Source organism: Zea mays, chromosome 7 (assembly GCF_902167145.1).
Source record: "Zea mays cultivar B73 chromosome 7, Zm-B73-REFERENCE-NAM-5.0, whole genome shotgun sequence".
In the NCBI taxonomy this organism is placed as follows: domain Eukaryota; kingdom Viridiplantae; phylum Streptophyta; class Magnoliopsida; order Poales; family Poaceae; genus Zea; species Zea mays.
Window position 1 is genome coordinate 6229955 of NC_050102.1, and position 18139 is coordinate 6248093.

The following is an 18139-nucleotide window of genomic DNA, read 5'->3' on the forward strand; positions in this document are numbered from 1 at the left end:
ACCACACCGTCGGCCTCTGGCTGCCCCTGCCTTGGTCTACCCTTTTTCCAACGGAAGTTGCACCACACATTCACATGCACTATACGTACGTATGCCTCTCGCTCTCCGCCGGACTACGTACGCTGCCAGCAGAGAAAGGGTTCGATCTATCCCACATGCATCCTTTTTATTTTTTACTCCAGTTATTCATTTTAAACTAGCAGGATATTAGTGCATAACCTTCGGTCCGTATGAACAATCTGCAAAGGTTGTAGTGGAAGAACATTCGCTAGTACAAAAATGCTCAAAACCGCCTGTGCTATTTTTAGTGACGGTTTCTTAAGAAAGCTATCACTAGAAATTGTATTTCTACCGACGATTCCTTAAGAAAATTGCCTATAAAAATCCATGATTTCTAGTTGCGGTTTTCTTCTTAAGAAATCGCCTGTAGAAATCGATTTCTAGTGGCGGTTTTATTAAGAAACCGCTACTAGAAATCATTTTTATTCTTAATTCTTTAGTTTTTCAAACGGCCTCGTATGATGAAACCACCAAAATAAAAGTTGTAAATCTCTAAAAGTTATAAAATTTTGTAGTTAACAATTGTTTTATTTGAACTCATTTCGGTTCTCAAAAATTGAATCTAAGTATGTCAAATTTGAAATTCAAATTTTGCAAACTACATCGGATGAAAAAAAGTGTCAAAATGAAAGTTGTAGAACTTCAAAAGTTATTCAACTTTATAGTTGACAGTTTTTTTATTTGAATTCGTTTACAGTATCAAATAAGCAATTTACACTCAGTTGGTTGTAATATATGGATAAAAAATTACAAACTAGACACAAAGCATGTCATAGACGGAGTGGTAGTGGAGAGTACACGCGAGGGTGAGGTCGGTGGTTCGATTCCTAACGGTTCGATTCCTAACAACCGCGTAGCGCATGAATTTACGCGAAAAATGACGCAACTTGCGACAGAGACGGGCAGGGTGGGTTAGGTTGAGTCCTCTCCTTAAATAAATTTTTTCTGTTTTGCTTAATATTTCTGAAAATAATTTTTACTATCAGTTTTATTACGTCGACCGCCAGTGAAAATCGGCGGTCCTCAGTTACCCGCCTGTAAAAATGATGATTTCTACTGACCCCTAACAGCGACGGTTCTAAGAAACGCCAGTAAAATAGACTCACAACCGTCACTATAGAGCTTATTTGTACTAGCGATTAGATTTAACCAGTGTGATGAGAGGGACATGGTGGTACCATGTGCACTTTTGCCACTCAGGCCTAGTTTTGGTACTCTATTATTGACCGTAATCCACATGTATTGAGGTGGATAGAAGTGTAACTTAAACTAAGTTACACTCTAATCCACCTCAACACAAACTAAGTTATACTGTAATCCACCTTAACACATGTGGATTAGGGTCAATACTAGAGTATCCAAACAAAACCTCAGGAGTGAGGTGAGATGGAGATAGGCGCCTATTCAGAAATTTGGTGCCCTACACTAGCACATCTACCACGTTTAACCACGATTGTGTTGGGCACCAAAATGAGAAGGTCGGACGGTCTGGCCCTGGGGTCGGACGGTTCGCGGTCCGGACAGTCCGCGCCTGTGGGTCGGACGGTCCGCGCAGGCACAGAATAGATTAGGGTTCCGAGTTTTTTGCTATGTTTGTTGGCGAGAATCTCAGGATAAACTCAGAAATTTGTTTGTAACGAGTCCAACCCCCCTCCTCTATAAATAGAGAGGTATACGGCCGATTTGATCAACGAATCGAACCTTCAATCAATACAATTCACATTTTATCTTAGGAGTAGTTCTAGTCTAGTTTAGGTTTAGTCTTCCAATCCCCAAATCCTCCGCTTCTCTTCGACTCTACGTCGATTAGAGGATTCTAGGTCGGTCTACCCGAGCCTAGACAACTCCTAGGATCTCTCCTCCCTGACGGGGTCCCTCCCGGGAGCGAGATCCAGGCGCCGCCGGCAATCCTCCGTCGCCCCTGCATACGCGCGGACCGTCCGGCCCTAGGGTGCGGACCGTCCGGCCATCGGGCAGGGAACCCTAGCTCCTGCGCCAGGTCGCGGACTGTCCGGCCCCTGTGCCACGGACCGTTCGCGCTTGACCAGAGAGCACCGCCACGGTTCTTGTTAAGTGTTTGGCGCTCCGAAAAGGCGTCAACATACTTTTTGGCGACTCCACTGGGGAACATATATCTAGACCCATCAAATCGACCCTCAATGGCCGGTTAAAGGGATAGCTCTGATATTTCCCCAAGCAACATCATAGAGCCGACTTGGGAGACCTTGTCGGCCGACGAACAGCTCCAGTTTGAGGAGCACAAGGAGCAGATGATCCAAGAGGCGAAAGCAAAGTTCTTGGCCAACTTCAAAGTGGACAGGAACAACAAGGTCGTCTGACATTGGGTGACAGATCCGGCTTCGCTCCGACCCACACCAGATATCCCAATGTAAGTAATACAAACGAGCTACAATCTCTTAGAAATTATGTAGATGAACAGCGTGAACAAATGCAAAATATCATAGGGGGTATGCAAAACGATTATAGGAGACTAGTACGTGCATTTGATAAATCTAATATCGCAAATTTTCCTTCGCATGAGGTTGAATTAGGGGGTAACACGCGTAATACATCGGCTACAAGTTGTTATGACCAGTCACAACCCCTTTATGGGATGCCGATGGACACATACCCTGAGCAACCGCAAATCGACAGCAAATCAACCGATCTGCACATGCCCGGACCGTCCGCACGTGAGCGCGGACCGTCTGGGCCAGCAACGGTCGGGCCCATTTTTAATGAATTACCAACACATATGTTTGAGCCACATTGTTTTGCACAAAATTCAAACTACTCAGTCGGACGGTCCGCATACCACGACGGACGGTCCGCATATAATCACAGACGGTCCGGGCCAATGTCCGGACAGTCCGCGCATGACCCTTTTGAGGAGGATTGTTACCCGAATCCTCACCCATCCCAACAACACTTCCCATCACACTATGCGATGCATCAGCCCAATAATACAAAATTCAAAGCCCGGGAAAGCTTTCTGGCCCCGCCTAGGAGGCCGGAAAGGAACGATCAATCTTACGAGCCATATAGGGCAAATGGCAATGCACCACGTAGCTCAAACCAATGGGGGAAAGACAACATGCTAATATTCAGCCAACCCCACATATGTTTGACCAAAGAGCCGGTGGTCTCGCACCGGCTGCCATTGATACAGGGAGGGAGGAAATAGCTGGGGCGTTCCGAGATAAACTTGGAGTAAGCATGGTCCCTGGGGGCAATCATACCGGAAACCTTATGACAGCCGATTTGATCACCATCCATACCCACAGGGAACCAGGATACCCGAATTTGCAAAAATTTTGGGTGACCAAGGAAAAAACACGCGCGAACACATAGGCCAGTTTTTAGCACAATTAGGAGAATTGGCCGACACAGAAGCATTTCGCGTACGTTTATTTTCCTTGTCTTTAACAGGAACCACGTTTGCATGGTACGCCACTTTATCTCCTAATTCTATTTTGTCATGGGGGGATTTAGAACAAAAATTCCATGATCATTTTTTCTCCGGTGACTATGAATTAGATCTGGTAGACCTAGTGGCCCTTCGACATGGGAAGGATGAATCAGTTAATGAATACATCCAGAAATTCCGGGATACAAGAAACCGATGGTTCCAAATTCATTTAGCAGAAAAAACAGCTAGCAGGATTAGCCTTTAACGGTTTACGATATTATTTAAAAGAAAGATTAGAAGACATCCAATTTTTTACACTAGCACAGTTACACCAAAGAGCTTTGGCCTGTGAAAGCCGAAGCAAAGAGACTGCCAAAACCATTCGTCACAGTGTCCATATAGTAGAGTGCGACCAAAGTAGCTCGGACGACGAATCAGCAGAAGTGTATGCTGCTAAAATGGTTTGGCCAAAACAGGCCAAATCTTCTGCTTGTTCCTCCTTGCAGCCGGTTCAGAAGAAACGGCAAGAGGAAGTTAAGTTTACATTTAATGTTGGTAAATGTGATAAAATATTTGATGATTTACTCAAAATGGCAACATTAAAATAAATCACATTGTTCCATCCGTTGACGAGCTAAAACGTCGGGCATACTGCAAGTGGCTTAACTCATTTTCTCATGCCACTAATGATTGTAATGTATTACGTCGACAGATTCAATCAGCCATTAACGAGGGATGATTGAAATTTCAGGAAAAGCATGTGCTCAAGGTTTCTTGCCGTTTCAGACAATAAGGAGCTTGTGGCCGACTCTCAGATCCACTTGGATTTTTTCTAAGCTCAAGGTGCGGACGATCACAAAGTTCAGCTAAGTCTCTTCTTGCATTCATGTTATCTTTGGTTTGACCGGTGAAGTCGAAGCACATGCTTATGATGCTTTCCGCAACATTACGTTCTTGGTGCATCAAATCTATATTATGTGGTAACAGCAATGCCTTCATGTAAGGTAGCTCCCAGATAAACGAGATGTGCATCCAATTGTGTTCTTTACCATACCCTTGAAACCGACCTCCTACGCCCGGTTTTAGGTCACGATGTTGTCTCATGATATTTTCACCAGTTTGTCGCTTCGGTGGCCCATCTCTAACCCTCTTGCCTTTTCGAAATGACTTTGTATCCTTTATAAAAGGATGATTATAGGGAAGGAGGCGTCGGTGAACATCAAAAAATGTTTCCTTCTTACCATGTTCTAACATATATGCTTGTGAGTCACCCATACATATCGGACAACACAGTATGCCGTGGACACACCAACCAGAAAAAATGCCATATGCTAGCAGATCATGAATTGACCATAGATATGCTGCGCGTAGAGTAAAACAACATTTCAGATGACTATCATATGCCTCAACCCCCTGCCACAACATTTTTAGTTCTTCGATCAACGGTTCCATAAATACATTGATTTTTGTTACAGGATCCTTCGGACCTGGAACAATAAGGGCAAGAAACATGACCTCTTCTTTCATGCATTTGTTAGGAGGGAGATTGTAGGGCATCATAAAAACTGGCCAACATGAGTAAGAAGTGGAATTATTGGAGTAAGGAGTGAATCCATTCGTCGACAAACCAAGACGAACACTCCTAGGGTCTCTTGCAAATTCTGGATCAAAACGATCGAGAGCCTGCCAGGCCTCGCCATCTGAGGGATGCACCATGACATCCGGATCTTGACCCTGACGACCCCCTTCTTTATGCCACCTCATTTGCTTTGCTGTCTCTTGATTTAGAAAGAGACGCTTAAGCCGTGGAGTGATAGGCATGTACCGGAGTTGCTTGATCGGCACCTTTGTCGTAACCTCGTTTCCATCCTCATCTAGCACCACTGCATATCTTGACTTACTGCAGTGGATGCAATGTGTGGTATTTTCATGCTCCTTCCAGAACAACATGCAATTGTCCTCGCAAGCATCAATCTTTTGGTAGTTTATGCCAAGACCAGCTACGAGCTTCTTGCAATGGTACAAGTCTTTCGACATGTTATGATTCGGTGGGCTGATATCAATAATCAGTTTCACAATATCGTTGTAACATTTGTTGGAGAAGGTGTACTTTGACTTCATCGCCATGAGACGTGTTACCACCTGTAGTATGCTCACATTGGTTCCTTCATGCACTTTAGCCTCTGAGGCTTCAAGAAGCTTGTAGAACTCTCTCACATCCTCTGGAAAAGCTTGATTATTCTGTAGTTCTGGGTACTCATTCCTAATATCATCCAACATCTCTTCCATTCGGTCTACATCCTGGTCCCCATCCGATTCAACAGTATGGTCCACCTCTCCATGCTCATGCCATACCAGATAGTTTGGCATAAAGCCATGTTTGAAAACATGATATGAGAGCTCCACTTTTTTCAATCGAACCAAGTTCCGACATTTTATACACGGGCACCTCGCTAAACGAGCATCACCAACAAATGCGAGTGCCATGAATTCATCTGCAACTCTCAACCATGCATCAGAGTGACCATGAGTGACACTGTCGAATCCATCGTACATCGCCCTTCTTCGATCGTCACTCATATTCAAAGCTAAAGAAAAAACATATATACACTTAGGTACGAAAAAGCCACTCATGCTATATATTTTTCAAACAAAAAAATAATGTACTTAAGATTAAGACTATTAACATATAATTAGTGTCTATTAAATAATTTTGACATATAATTAGTGTCTATTGATACATTATTTATTTATTTAATAATTTTTGAGCACATGCAGGAAGTTTTTATGCAAAGCAACCAAACAACATTTCTAATGAGCCAGCCAGGTTGGCTAGGAAAGTGAACCAAACAAGCGCATGTGCACCTCCTCGGCTTGGCTCCATGCAGCCTAGTTCCCATATGTGAGCTAGGGTGGCTAGGGATGTGAACTAAAGATGCCCTATATAAACCCTCCAAGGGCTCAATGCAATACATCTGTCCAATTACACCAATTCTATCCTCCTTCAAAATCCATGCAGCCTAGTTCCCATATTTTGTTTTCTTGAAACTTGAACAATAATGTTTTTGGGTATGCAGGATTCGTTGAACACAACAGGACAAAACGTTAACAAGTACTGCACGCGGATTTGAAGAATGCTTGGCTCGGCGGATTTGAACTAAATACCTTAACAAGAACTACACGCGAATTTGATCTAAATATTAAAAATCAGTGTGAACTAAATACCTTAACAAGAACTGCACACGGATTTGAAGAATGCTTGGCTCGGCGAGGCACTGCGCTGCGCCTGGAGCTTGGAGCTCGGCGAGGCCGCCTGGCGTCCGGCTAGGTGAGTCCGCTGCCTCGGTGAGGCCGCCTGCCGCTGCTTGGCGGGGCTTGGCGCTGCTTGGCGGGGCCTGCCTGCCGCCTGCCGCTGCCTCGGCCTGGCGCTGCTTGTCGGGGCGCTGCGTGAGGTCGCCCGACGCTGCTTGGCTCGGCCGCCCGGCACTGGTGGCTCGGCCGCCCGGCGCTGGTGGCTCGACCGCCCGCCCGCCGCTAGCTCGACCGCCCGACGCTGCTTGGAGGTGCGCTGCTTGGCGAGGCCGCCCGCCCGGCGCTGTTTGGCGAGCCCGCCCGCCGCTGGTGGCTCGGCCGCCCGTCCCACGCTGGCTCGGCGAGGCCGCACGCCGCTGGCTAGACTGGAGAGACGGCGGTGGTCGACTGTGTACTGGACGGCGGGCAGGGAGATAGGAGAGAAGAAGCGTGGCGGCTGTAGAATAGGATTGGGGAATTTAGGGTAACATTCATAAGAGTGTCGGTGTGGAAAAACCCACACTCTTAAATTAAAAGCGTCGGTTTCATCGGGACCCCGACACTCTTAAATTAAGAGTGTCGGTGCAGCAAAACCCACACTTTTACTTCGATTAAGAGTGTCGGCCCCGACACTCTTTAATTAACTGACACTCCTTTGACGTTTTCTTGTAGTGATTCCCGAATCTTTGCCTCGGTGGACCAACGCGGTGTCACGAAGTATCCTAGAGCTGAAGTTGTCTGATGACTGCAACCATAGGTCCATGCCTCTACATAAGCTCTCCGGTTCTTCGGCAAGGGGGTCCGAAGGTGCCACATGTCCCAAGAGAAGAAGCACTCTATGGATTACAGTCAGGGTCGATCTCCCATAGGTCGGTCCTAGACCCCTAAATGTGCCATCCGGACCCCCAATCAGGGACAGTCCAGAGCTGCCACATGTCCAGTAACTCTTGGTCCTTGCTCCCTGTTCAGGCGGAGTCTCGGTGCTGCCATGTGGCCTATGGCTCGTGACATAAGCCAACGGGCGTAGCCTGATGTAAGCCATCAAGCAATACAACTCACAGTGGATCTAGGGTATTATGGTTCGTGCGGCCCGAAACACTCTAAAACCTTGTGCGTACTTTGCATTCATATATCTCCTCAGGCTAACTCTAGGTTGCCCCTTGTTCTTATGATTAGCGACGTGTGCATCCTGCCACTGGGTTGGAGTTTGCTCTATGACAGACCCCAAATTTTCCATCTATATATAATGAACTGTTGTCTAGAATCAGCACAGCGAACAAAAAAATGTTTTTATGGATCTTTTAGTTTGTACTATACACATTGTTTTCTAAAAAGTTAGATATAAACATATAATTAGTACTATGATCTCTTCAATCACACGATAAATTTTAAAAAAAAATGATAGCCTAAAAGGGCTTATACTGCCTAGTTTGTCCAGAGACCCTTAAAATAACCATAGAGCTAGCCGACCCTGACTATATATTTTGATGGAGAGGCTATTAGAGGAGCTAGCCCGTCGTTTGGTACTTTTTGTTTTGGAGCTGTTGGGTGAGCCTTTGAAAGAGTCGGGAGCCTATGTGGTGTTGGCTAGCGCTATTATTGGTGGGGTTAGCAAACAAATCTGTCTCGTCTTCTCAGCTAGCGAAAGAAACTAACTGGAAATCGCGCGCTGGATTGTATGAACAATCGGTGTTGACGAAATTGGCAACAGCATCAAATCAAACCCAGAATCCGCTAGCTGGAGGAGGAGCTTAATTATATTATTAACTATACGATGCTGATTACGGACTAATTAAGCTAACATATGTTAGTGTGCAGTGAGACTGATAGTTGCACCGGCCAATTCAGTTGGAGGCCGGGTGCGGATTCCACGTGTGAGAATTCTGTTTTAATTTACACGTACGTACACGGTGCGTGCGTGTGAGTGTTTGACGATATGATGTGTAGTACGCGTGCTGCTGGCTTCTAGGAAGCTACGCGACCAGATTCCTGCCTTCTCCGACGCCGCTTGGCTGGATGCCAGGAGGTTGCAGCTCAGCTGATAGCGCCACCTCACTAGGAGCAGAGCATGCAGGAGATGGAGCTGGAGGCACAGGAGCCGGGTTCGGTGTCCACGTGTCCCATCACCTGATGTCACCCTGCTAGCTAATCGCATACGATCACCTGGGTTTTAATAATTGACCAAGGCCTACTCTGATAGTGATGGAGGCGTCGTCCTGAGTGACCTAACCAGGCTACTCTACACGCTTGTTCTAACGACGACCAAGTCTTGTTTCCCAACGACGATACTGCTTTAATTTCCTCGGAGCTAGCACCAGTATCAGCATCATGCATGCGGTTGTATAATTAATGAATGATAACATACATACATACATACATAAATTAATTAATCAATGTGTGTTTAGTCTAAAACGATAAAACGAGCGAGTATTATAGTATTATACTGATCTTGTCCAGTTATTAGCTTGCATGTCGTTGATGTACGTGTACGTATATACGTACACGCCTCCTAGCTTGAACTCTAATGTGCCAGCTAGCTAGTGTGTGCAAGCATGCATGGTGCCGTGCAGGGGGGGTATGCATGTGTCGTCACCCACAGTAGTCTCCTGACCGATCGAGCTTGATTAACCTACTGATGAACACATAGATTAACAAATAAAGGTGCATGATGCGTGACTGATGACTACGAGTGTGTGAGTGCGACGGCAGCGTCATCGGATCTTATTAGCACAGCAGGCGTGCCTGGCTATCCAGTCCAGTACGAAATAAATATATAAAAAAGGTGATTAGGGCGAAAACGGCACGATTCCGCGTTGAAACGGTCGAGGAGAGGCAGGCAGCCAGCCAGGTGGAAATAAAAGCCTATCTCTACTGGCATAGCACCCAGCAGGTATAGCTTTTCCCGCTTTCTCTGCGTGTTGTGTGTGCGGTCGGTGCAGTCTGCAGTGCAGTGCAATGCGAGTGGTACGGTGGAACGCCGCCGGGCGCCCTGGGCCCGACACGTACCCGGAGTACGTGGGCGCCTCCCACTGGATCGGAGGGGGCTGCTGTGTGTGTGCTACCCGGCCGGGCCAACCGCCCTAGCTAGCTAGCTAACGTACACCCACGCTGCACGGTGCAGCACTGCATTATACGAGAACGAAACAAGAAGGCGCAGGTGATGACGCGTGTATACGCTCTTGCATGCACCCCTTGGACCAACCAAAAGGTGCCGCGTGTGTGCGTGCGTACGTGTTCACCTCGCTTTTGCTTTTGATGGGGTGCTTCACTCACTCGGATCATCAGCAGGCCTACCTAGCTATAGCTAATAAGCGCTGAAGCCAACAGCTATATAGCCATGCATCGATCAGTCCTGGTCCTGGAACTGCAAGCACCACAACGTAACACACGTACGTACTTTGGCGAAGCAAGCAAGCCAAGGGGCTGGCCATGGCTAGCTCCAAGTGCGGTGGGCCGCCGGACGTCTCTGCGCTACCTAATGTACGTTAATGTCGGGCATCAAGCACAAATTAAAGGGCACTTTATGCTTCCTTTTCTAACACTAAATTGCATTCTAGATGGCTAGAGAGGGGGTGAAGAATTCGACTCTTTGCTGAGTGTTTGGCGCTTTGTCGAATGCATTTTATCGGAGACTCGATAAAACCATTCTTTACATAGTGCCACTCTCAGCGAAATAGGACTCTTAAGGATTGGGATATTAAGGTATCGCCGTACGGTAAATTACCTATTCCAAACGATGAAGATTATAACTTAGACCCAAACACACTTCCCCGAAGATGGGCTAGACGAAGGACGATTTGAGATAGACTTAACCGAAGCTATCAGAATGAAAGTAGATATTGAAATGGTTGTTGATGAGGAGAATGGTGAGGTGCAAAATAAGAATGACTTAAAAATACTTGAAGACAATGACATTGATGACAAACTTGCGCCTTCATATGGTGTTGATTTATGAAATGGTTGATAGTGATGATGAGACTTATGATACGGCTAACCCGGACACATATTAAAATTATTTTTAATCGGTGTAATGCTATATTTTATTTACTTCGCATATGTTTCTAAATACATCTTTTTAGCCTCCTTCATCACCTCCAAGGATGCCATCTTGCTCAACCCTTAGTGTGGACATCACCTAGCTTAATTCAACACTTAAGACAAAGGTTACTCCACCAGTTGTCACCCAGTAATCAAAACCAAACATAGAGCTTTTAGTGTGTCAAATCATAATCAATAGTATCACACATTATCTATTATCTCATGAATGGACGAAATTTCTACATGGTTGGATGAAGTTGTGTTAATACGATGTGCTTCATTGGGGCCAGGAAATAAATGCACCACTATTTTCAAATACATATCTAATTTATAAATAATCGTTACATGAATCAAGTAACTATCATGCATATATAAAACATACTAGCTCTCTTGCATTTGTTGGTAACATATAGATCCCTTCATTTAGTATATTGAAGATAATGTTGTATATGATTTATACCAATGATATTTGGTAGGACAAGGATCATATCTTCTAAATAAATTAATAATTAATGCAATATGAGATTACGAATGGGCATAGAAATATAGTAGTGCTTCTAGCAGTTCAAATCCTTTAGGAAGTTTCATCTATATGTTATTATCAGGTGAATCACATAAATATCTTGTAACAATATCCATTACAGAAAAAAGTTAACATTCTTTTTGTTTACTAAGTAGTAACATAATCTAAAAGTCGTTAATCCCAACAAGGGTTATTATGTTTCTTGATATTTTATAATAAATGTCACATTTAACATTGATTTGGGACAATCATTAGTAGTAACCTCACATAACATCTAGTGATTTTTCTTTTCTCATTTTTTGTACAAACACCTAGTTATCTAGTGAAAAGGATTATCGTTTGTGAAGTAATTCAAATACATTTGAATGAAACTATTCGATTTTGGTAGGTTTTTCTTTGTATTTATTGCTCAATTGATAGGTGTTCTAAACCCCTTTTTCTTCCATAACACCACTAAATTACATAAAGATGCATCATTGAATATAACTTTATCACGATACTTATTTTTTCATACATAAAATAGTTTTAGTATGATTTTCTATATATGTTAATTACCTTTGTTTCATTTCATATAGGTTCATGTGTTTGTTTTCTTTAGAAGATTTTTGTCAAGTACTATTTTCTTGACTTGAGCATCTTGATTGCTTTAACATTTTCATTTTTAGGTGTATATATAAGTCCAATGATCTACCACATTTTATAGTAGGATTTGACTCATTAACAATACATAATTGTACTTATTCGACATTAATTTAAGAGCATCATACAACTAGAATCTATGACTAGGTTACTCTTTCAAAGTCTGTAAAAACATCTAGCAATATTGTTCACTAAACTTAGTAAACTAGTTCTTGTTTTCACATTGTTTTATCTAAGGCTCTACATAAGATATTTAAACTTATTTCTCAATTTAGCTCCTTACATTCTCCCTCTAATGTTAGTAAAATTAGTTCATAAAATGTTAGTAAAAAATTCTATAAATGCATCTAACATTTGTGATTATTCAAGATAATTTGTTGTGGATGGTGATTTATACCCTAATTATATTCCTGACATTATTTGATGCCTAATATTTGGATCATTAGGGAGGCAATTGGGACATAGATCACACAGAAGTTCCCATGTCAAAAACTATTTTCAATGGGAAAGAAGTATGATAATTTACTCATGTGGTGAAAAATTATTAACAATTGCATACAAAATATCTTAGCCCTATGGGAACATTGGGAATTTTGACCTCATAAGTGAAGTCATTATCGAAGTCATGTGATAAGTAACAATACAAGATCCTTTTGTGTATGAACATGTGGAACGTGATTTTTGATAACTTGTTCTAAATTAAATGGAATCTCATGAAACTTTTCATTTGAAATTAAGTGGTGTTATCCAAATTATAGTTTTCAAAATATTATCCAAACACTACTAGAAACAAAAAAAACTTGGGGTACGAAGTATCCTTGAGTACCAAAATCTACCAGCAAAGGAATTATCATTTATTTTAGGTAGTTAGTACCCTTGGCGGTTCCATTTGGACTCCAAGAAAATATGCAATTTTCTTGAGTGTTTTTGTTATCTGCAAAAAATAACCATTTCATTGAGTGCTACAAGAAACCACTAAGGAAAATTACCATTTTCTTGGAGTCATGCGATTTCTTAGGTGGTTGGCAGCCAAGGAAATGCTTGTTAGTATTTAAACATGACATTCTCATTGTTAATGTCAATTAAGTGTTTAATGTCTTGTTAAGTTCACAACACACACATGCTATTAAACCTTGTTAAGTTCACTTAAATATATGTGGTAGCAATTGTTGTTAATTTCACAACACATATATATATCACACGTATACTTGTTTTCACATAATGATACATTACATACACACATACATATATTATATTAAAGTCTTTGTGTCTTCTTATGTTCACTATAACACATATTCAATTTAAACTTGTTAAGTCACTATGCTTGTCAAATAAACATGAGCGACACCAAAACTTAAGAGACACTTGGACACACATGTATGTTTATGTTTTTTTTTTAAATCTTGTTAAGATTATTAAGTACATGTTTAATTTAAGTGACACACACGTGCCATGACTAAATTAATTCAAATACATGTGAAATATGTTTATGATCCATAAGCATTTAATGGATGGAAATAACGATCCAAATTGTAGTAATTGGATGGGAAGATGATCTAAACCAAAGTTCCGGTACTAAAAAAGATATGCTTTTTTATTTCAAAATTTAGATCGTGAAATGTTGCTTTAATTAAGATTGATAATTCCAAAAATATTAATTTTATGGATTTTTAAATGACCTTAGATGGAGAAGGGATCTAAAAGTTATTTATTTTAAACTTTTTTATAAAAATCTATTTAGAGTCTCGGATATGCATTACAATATTCACTAAAATGGATACAAAATGAATGTATCATCTACCGAATTTAGGTACGGATCACGGATCTAGGTCAAAATTCTTTTAACAGCCCGTTTGTCCAACTCAAAATAGCTAATAGAAATATATATATTTATGTCTACCCAACGTTGCAAAAAATCCCTTGCATTATTTATAGTAACTATTTTCAGTTAATTTTCTTTTAGAGCTCGTTCGGTAAAAAGTGAATAGAAAGAAATATAATCTCTCATCAATTCTCTTCGAACACCTCGTGCAACCGAATAAGGATCTAGGATGTTTGTAAACCGACCACCGACTGAGTCAAAAGTGACTTGGCTTGTAACTCCCGACATGGGTTCCTTCCTTTTGTTTGAGTGAATGAAAGTTAAAAATAAAGTGCTGCCAGCCGTTTCAAATGACAGTGAAAGAAAATAAAGAGCATGCTATCTATATTTAGGGGACTTTACTTGACGATCACTCAAGAAATATTTTTTATCAGTTTTCATTTTTTTTCCTTACGGAGCGTTTGAACCCCTTCATTTTAGAGGAATTGAAATTCACTTAATAAAGTAACTTATTTAGTTTGTATTTGACATTCCACCATTTTCCAAAGTTTAGATATAAGCCTATCTCAAATTCATGGGGTGGAGGATGAGAAATGATTTTATGCATTAGTAGAATTTGTTTCTACTCTGTAACTTACATGACACTCTTCGTCTAACTCCTCTACAATAAAAATGTAGCACATAAATATCTCCGACATCTTGGTAATAATAGTATACAAATATATTTTACATAGAACTGAATTGGCTTAATTGATATATGGCTAAATACTATTCGGGGTGTTTGGATCCCTTTATTTTAAAGGAATTAGAATTCACTCAATAAAGTAACTTATTTAGTTTGGAATTTGACATTCCACCACTTTCCAAAGTTCAGATATAAGCCTATCTCAATTTCATAGGGTGGAGGATAGGAAATGATTTTATGCATTAGTAGAATTTGTTTCTACTTTGTAACTTACATGACACTCTTCGTCTCACTCCTCTATATTAAAAATATACCACATAAATATCTTTGATATCTTGCTAATAATAGTATACAAATATATTTTGCATAAAACTGAATTAGCTTAATTGATATATGCATAAATTACTATTGTTAGAATGAAATTCAATTTCGTTGATCCAAACGGGGCGTTACTAGAATGGAATTCAATTCCAATGATCCAAACGGGGCGTTAACGATTTTGGGTCTCCAAGGAATTTCCGACATGCTGTAGCACAATATAACTCCATGAAGCGGGTTTATTATTATAAACCAGAACCTTATGTCAGAGAACACGATTAAGTTGATGAGGCACAACATAGCCATAATCACCACCAGAGCCGCTGCCGCCGCCGCCATATATTGTCTTCTTAGCAACAAGACGATATATGTTGACAAGAGAAGAGAACCATGCATTATTGTAAATTTTTGGTCGAAAATTTAAGTGCGTGCAAAGTTTTTTTTTTAGAGTCAAAGGAGAGAAAAAAGTGAACTCCATGGGCGTGAATCTGGTACATACAGATGGGTCATGCTTTAGCGGTGGGACGATGAGACAGTTGAGTGCAATTGCGAATTGGCAGAGGTGGGGGCAGCGGACGGACATGCAGCCATGGGCACGCACAGCCCGCAAGCACTACGACCGAACCATCCATCTCTCTAGAACACCCGGACAAGAAGAGGACAGCCACAGACACGGCTGCAGTGCACGCGGCGCGTCCCCGTCCCGCCCTCAGCTCCCGCCACGTCGTCGGCCTCCTCCCCCGTTTGACTGCACCACCCACTCCCCCACCCCAGCGCCTCCTATAAATCCCGCCCCGAACCCGAATCCACCACACCGAAAACCCAACCCCAGCTCGCTCTTCTCTCCCTCACTCCAAGTCTCACCATCCACACAGGCCAGCGCGCAAACGCCACAAAGCTAGCCTTTCTGCTCCCGCTCGATCAGCTGGCTCCGTTGATCACCGGGCCGGGCCACAACCCCCAGCTCTCTGACTGATTAGTTTCCGCTGCAATGGCGTCCTCCATCTCTGCTCCAGCTCCACCGGCGGCTCCGGCCACCGCGCCGGCTTCGGGCAGACCCAAGAAGCCGTCCCAGTTCAACCCCAGCACCGGCAAGACCAGGACCCCGGTCCCCGCGCGGCCAATGCGCGCCGCCGCTCCCAAGTGGAACCCGCTCCAGCGGCTCGCCGCGGCGGCGCTCGACGCGCTGGAGGAGGGGCTCGTCGCGGGCGTCCTCGAGCGCGCGCACCCGCTGCCACGGACCGCCGACCCGGCCGTCCAGATCGCCGGCAACTACGCGCCCGTCGGGGAGCGCCCGCCCACCGGCGAGCTGCCCGTGTCCGGCCGCGTCCCGGCGTGCCTCGACGGCGTGTACGTCCGCAACGGCGCCAACCCGCTCCACGCGCCGCGCGCGGGGCACCACCTCTTCGACGGCGACGGCATGCTGCACGCCGTGCGGCTCCGCGGGGGCCGCGCCGAGTCGTACGCGTGCCGGTTCACGGAGACGGCGCGGCTCAGGCAGGAGCGCGCCATCGGCAGGGCCGTGTTCCCCAAGGCCATCGGCGAGCTGCACGGCCACTCGGGCGTGGCGCGCCTGCTCCTCTTCGGCGCCCGCTCCCTCTGCGGCGTGCTCGACGCGTCCCAGGGGATCGGGGTCGCCAACGCCGGCCTGGTGTACCACAACAACCGCCTCCTCGCCATGTCGGAGGACGACCTCCCCTACCACGTGCGCGTCACCGCCGACGGCGACCTCGAGACCGCCGGGCGCTACGACTTCGGCGGCCAGCTCGACACCGCCATGATCGCGCACCCCAAGCTGGACCCGGCCACCGGCGAGCTCTTCGCGCTCAGCTACAATGTCGTGTCCAAGCCGTTCCTCAAGTACTTCTACTTCACCGCCGACGGCCGCAAGTCCCCCGACGTCGAGATCCCCGTGGACGCGCCCACCATGATGCACGACTTCGCCGTCACCGAGAACCACGCCATCATCCCGGACCAGCAGATCGTGTTCAAGCTCCAGGAGATGGTGCTGGGCGGCTCCCCCGTGGTGTACGACAGGAACAAGACCGCGCGGTTCGGGGTGCTGCCGAAGCGCGCCACCGACGCGTCGCGGCTGCGGTGGGTGGACGTCCCCGACTGCTTCTGCTTCCACCTCTGGAACGCGTGGGAGGACGAGGCCACGGGCGAGGTCGTGGTGATCGGGTCCTGCATGACCCCCGCGGACGCCGTGTTCAACGAGTCCGCCGCCGGCGAGGAGAGCTTCCGCAGCGTGCTGTCGGAGATCCGGCTGGACCCGCGCACCGGCACGTCCTCGCGGCGCGCGGTCCTGAGCGACGCCGACCAGGTGAACCTGGAGGCCGGCATGGTGAACCGGCAGCTGCTGGGCAGGAGGACGCGCTACGCCTACCTCGCCATCGCCGAGCCGTGGCCCAAGGTGTCGGGCTTCGCCAAGGTGGACCTCGAGGCCGGCACCGTCGACAAGTTCATCTACGGCGACGGCCGGTACGGCGGCGAGCCCTGCTTCGTGCCGCGCCCCGACGCCCCCGCGGGCGCCGCGGAGGACGACGGCTACGTGCTGTGCTACGTGCACGACGAGGCCCGCGGTGCGTCGGAAATGCTCGTCGTCAACGCCCGCGACATGCGGGCCGAGGCCGCCGTCAAGCTGCCGGGCCGCGTCCCGTACGGGTTGCACGGCACGTTCATCGCCGGCAAGGAGCTGCAGCGGCAGGCCTAGTGGTGCCGTGCCGTGCTGCGGCTACCTCGTCGATCACGAACTCGACCAACTCACGTACATACACTGATATACACACACAATACAGTAGCTAGCTAGATAGTGACGTGGCAACTCGATTATTTACCGTGTACGTAGTACAGTAATTTGTTCATTATTAGAGCAGTAGAGGGCCGTGTGGGACTGATTTTTGAGGCAGACGCCGGCCCTACATCTTCATGTATATATACAAAAACATATAGGAATCAAAATTGTTGAATTTTAATTTTTGTTCAGAAATAAAAAAGGGGATTTTTTGTTATACATAACTACATATTTTTATTTCTGTATGTATATGTATGCCGGTATACGAACGTATATGTATCCCACGTGTGTATTTGCATGCATTATACATGTAGTCTACCAAACAATTTGCATCAGACTAGTATTTCTTTTTTTGCTGAGTTTGGCTTGTGTCGGCCGGCTAGCTTGTCGGAAAGAAATACAGTGCAGTGTGAACCGGCGAGTGTTGACAAAGGAGTGCAGCAGGTGCATCGTGCGTGTTGGTTTGGTTGTTACGGGATGCTTTGTCGAGGGCATAGCTAGAGGATGGAGCTACCTTAACAGAGAGTCAAAGTCGTCGTAACACAAAGTTATATATACTT

The 18139-nt window shown here is 45.1% G+C and overlaps 1 protein-coding gene across 1 annotated transcript; it reads left to right on the forward strand.

The window, feature by feature from the left end:
- The first annotated feature begins 15599 nt into the window (after nucleotides 1-15599).
- Nucleotides 15600-17796, forward strand: LOC100281391 (uncharacterized). The gene has a single exon (NM_001154309.2). It carries the CDS (start codon nucleotides 15777-15779, stop codon nucleotides 17496-17498), a length of 1722 nt encoding a protein of 573 aa, NP_001147781.1. The 5' UTR covers nucleotides 15600-15776; the 3' UTR covers nucleotides 17499-17796.
- Nucleotides 17797-18139: the final 343 nt, after the last annotated feature.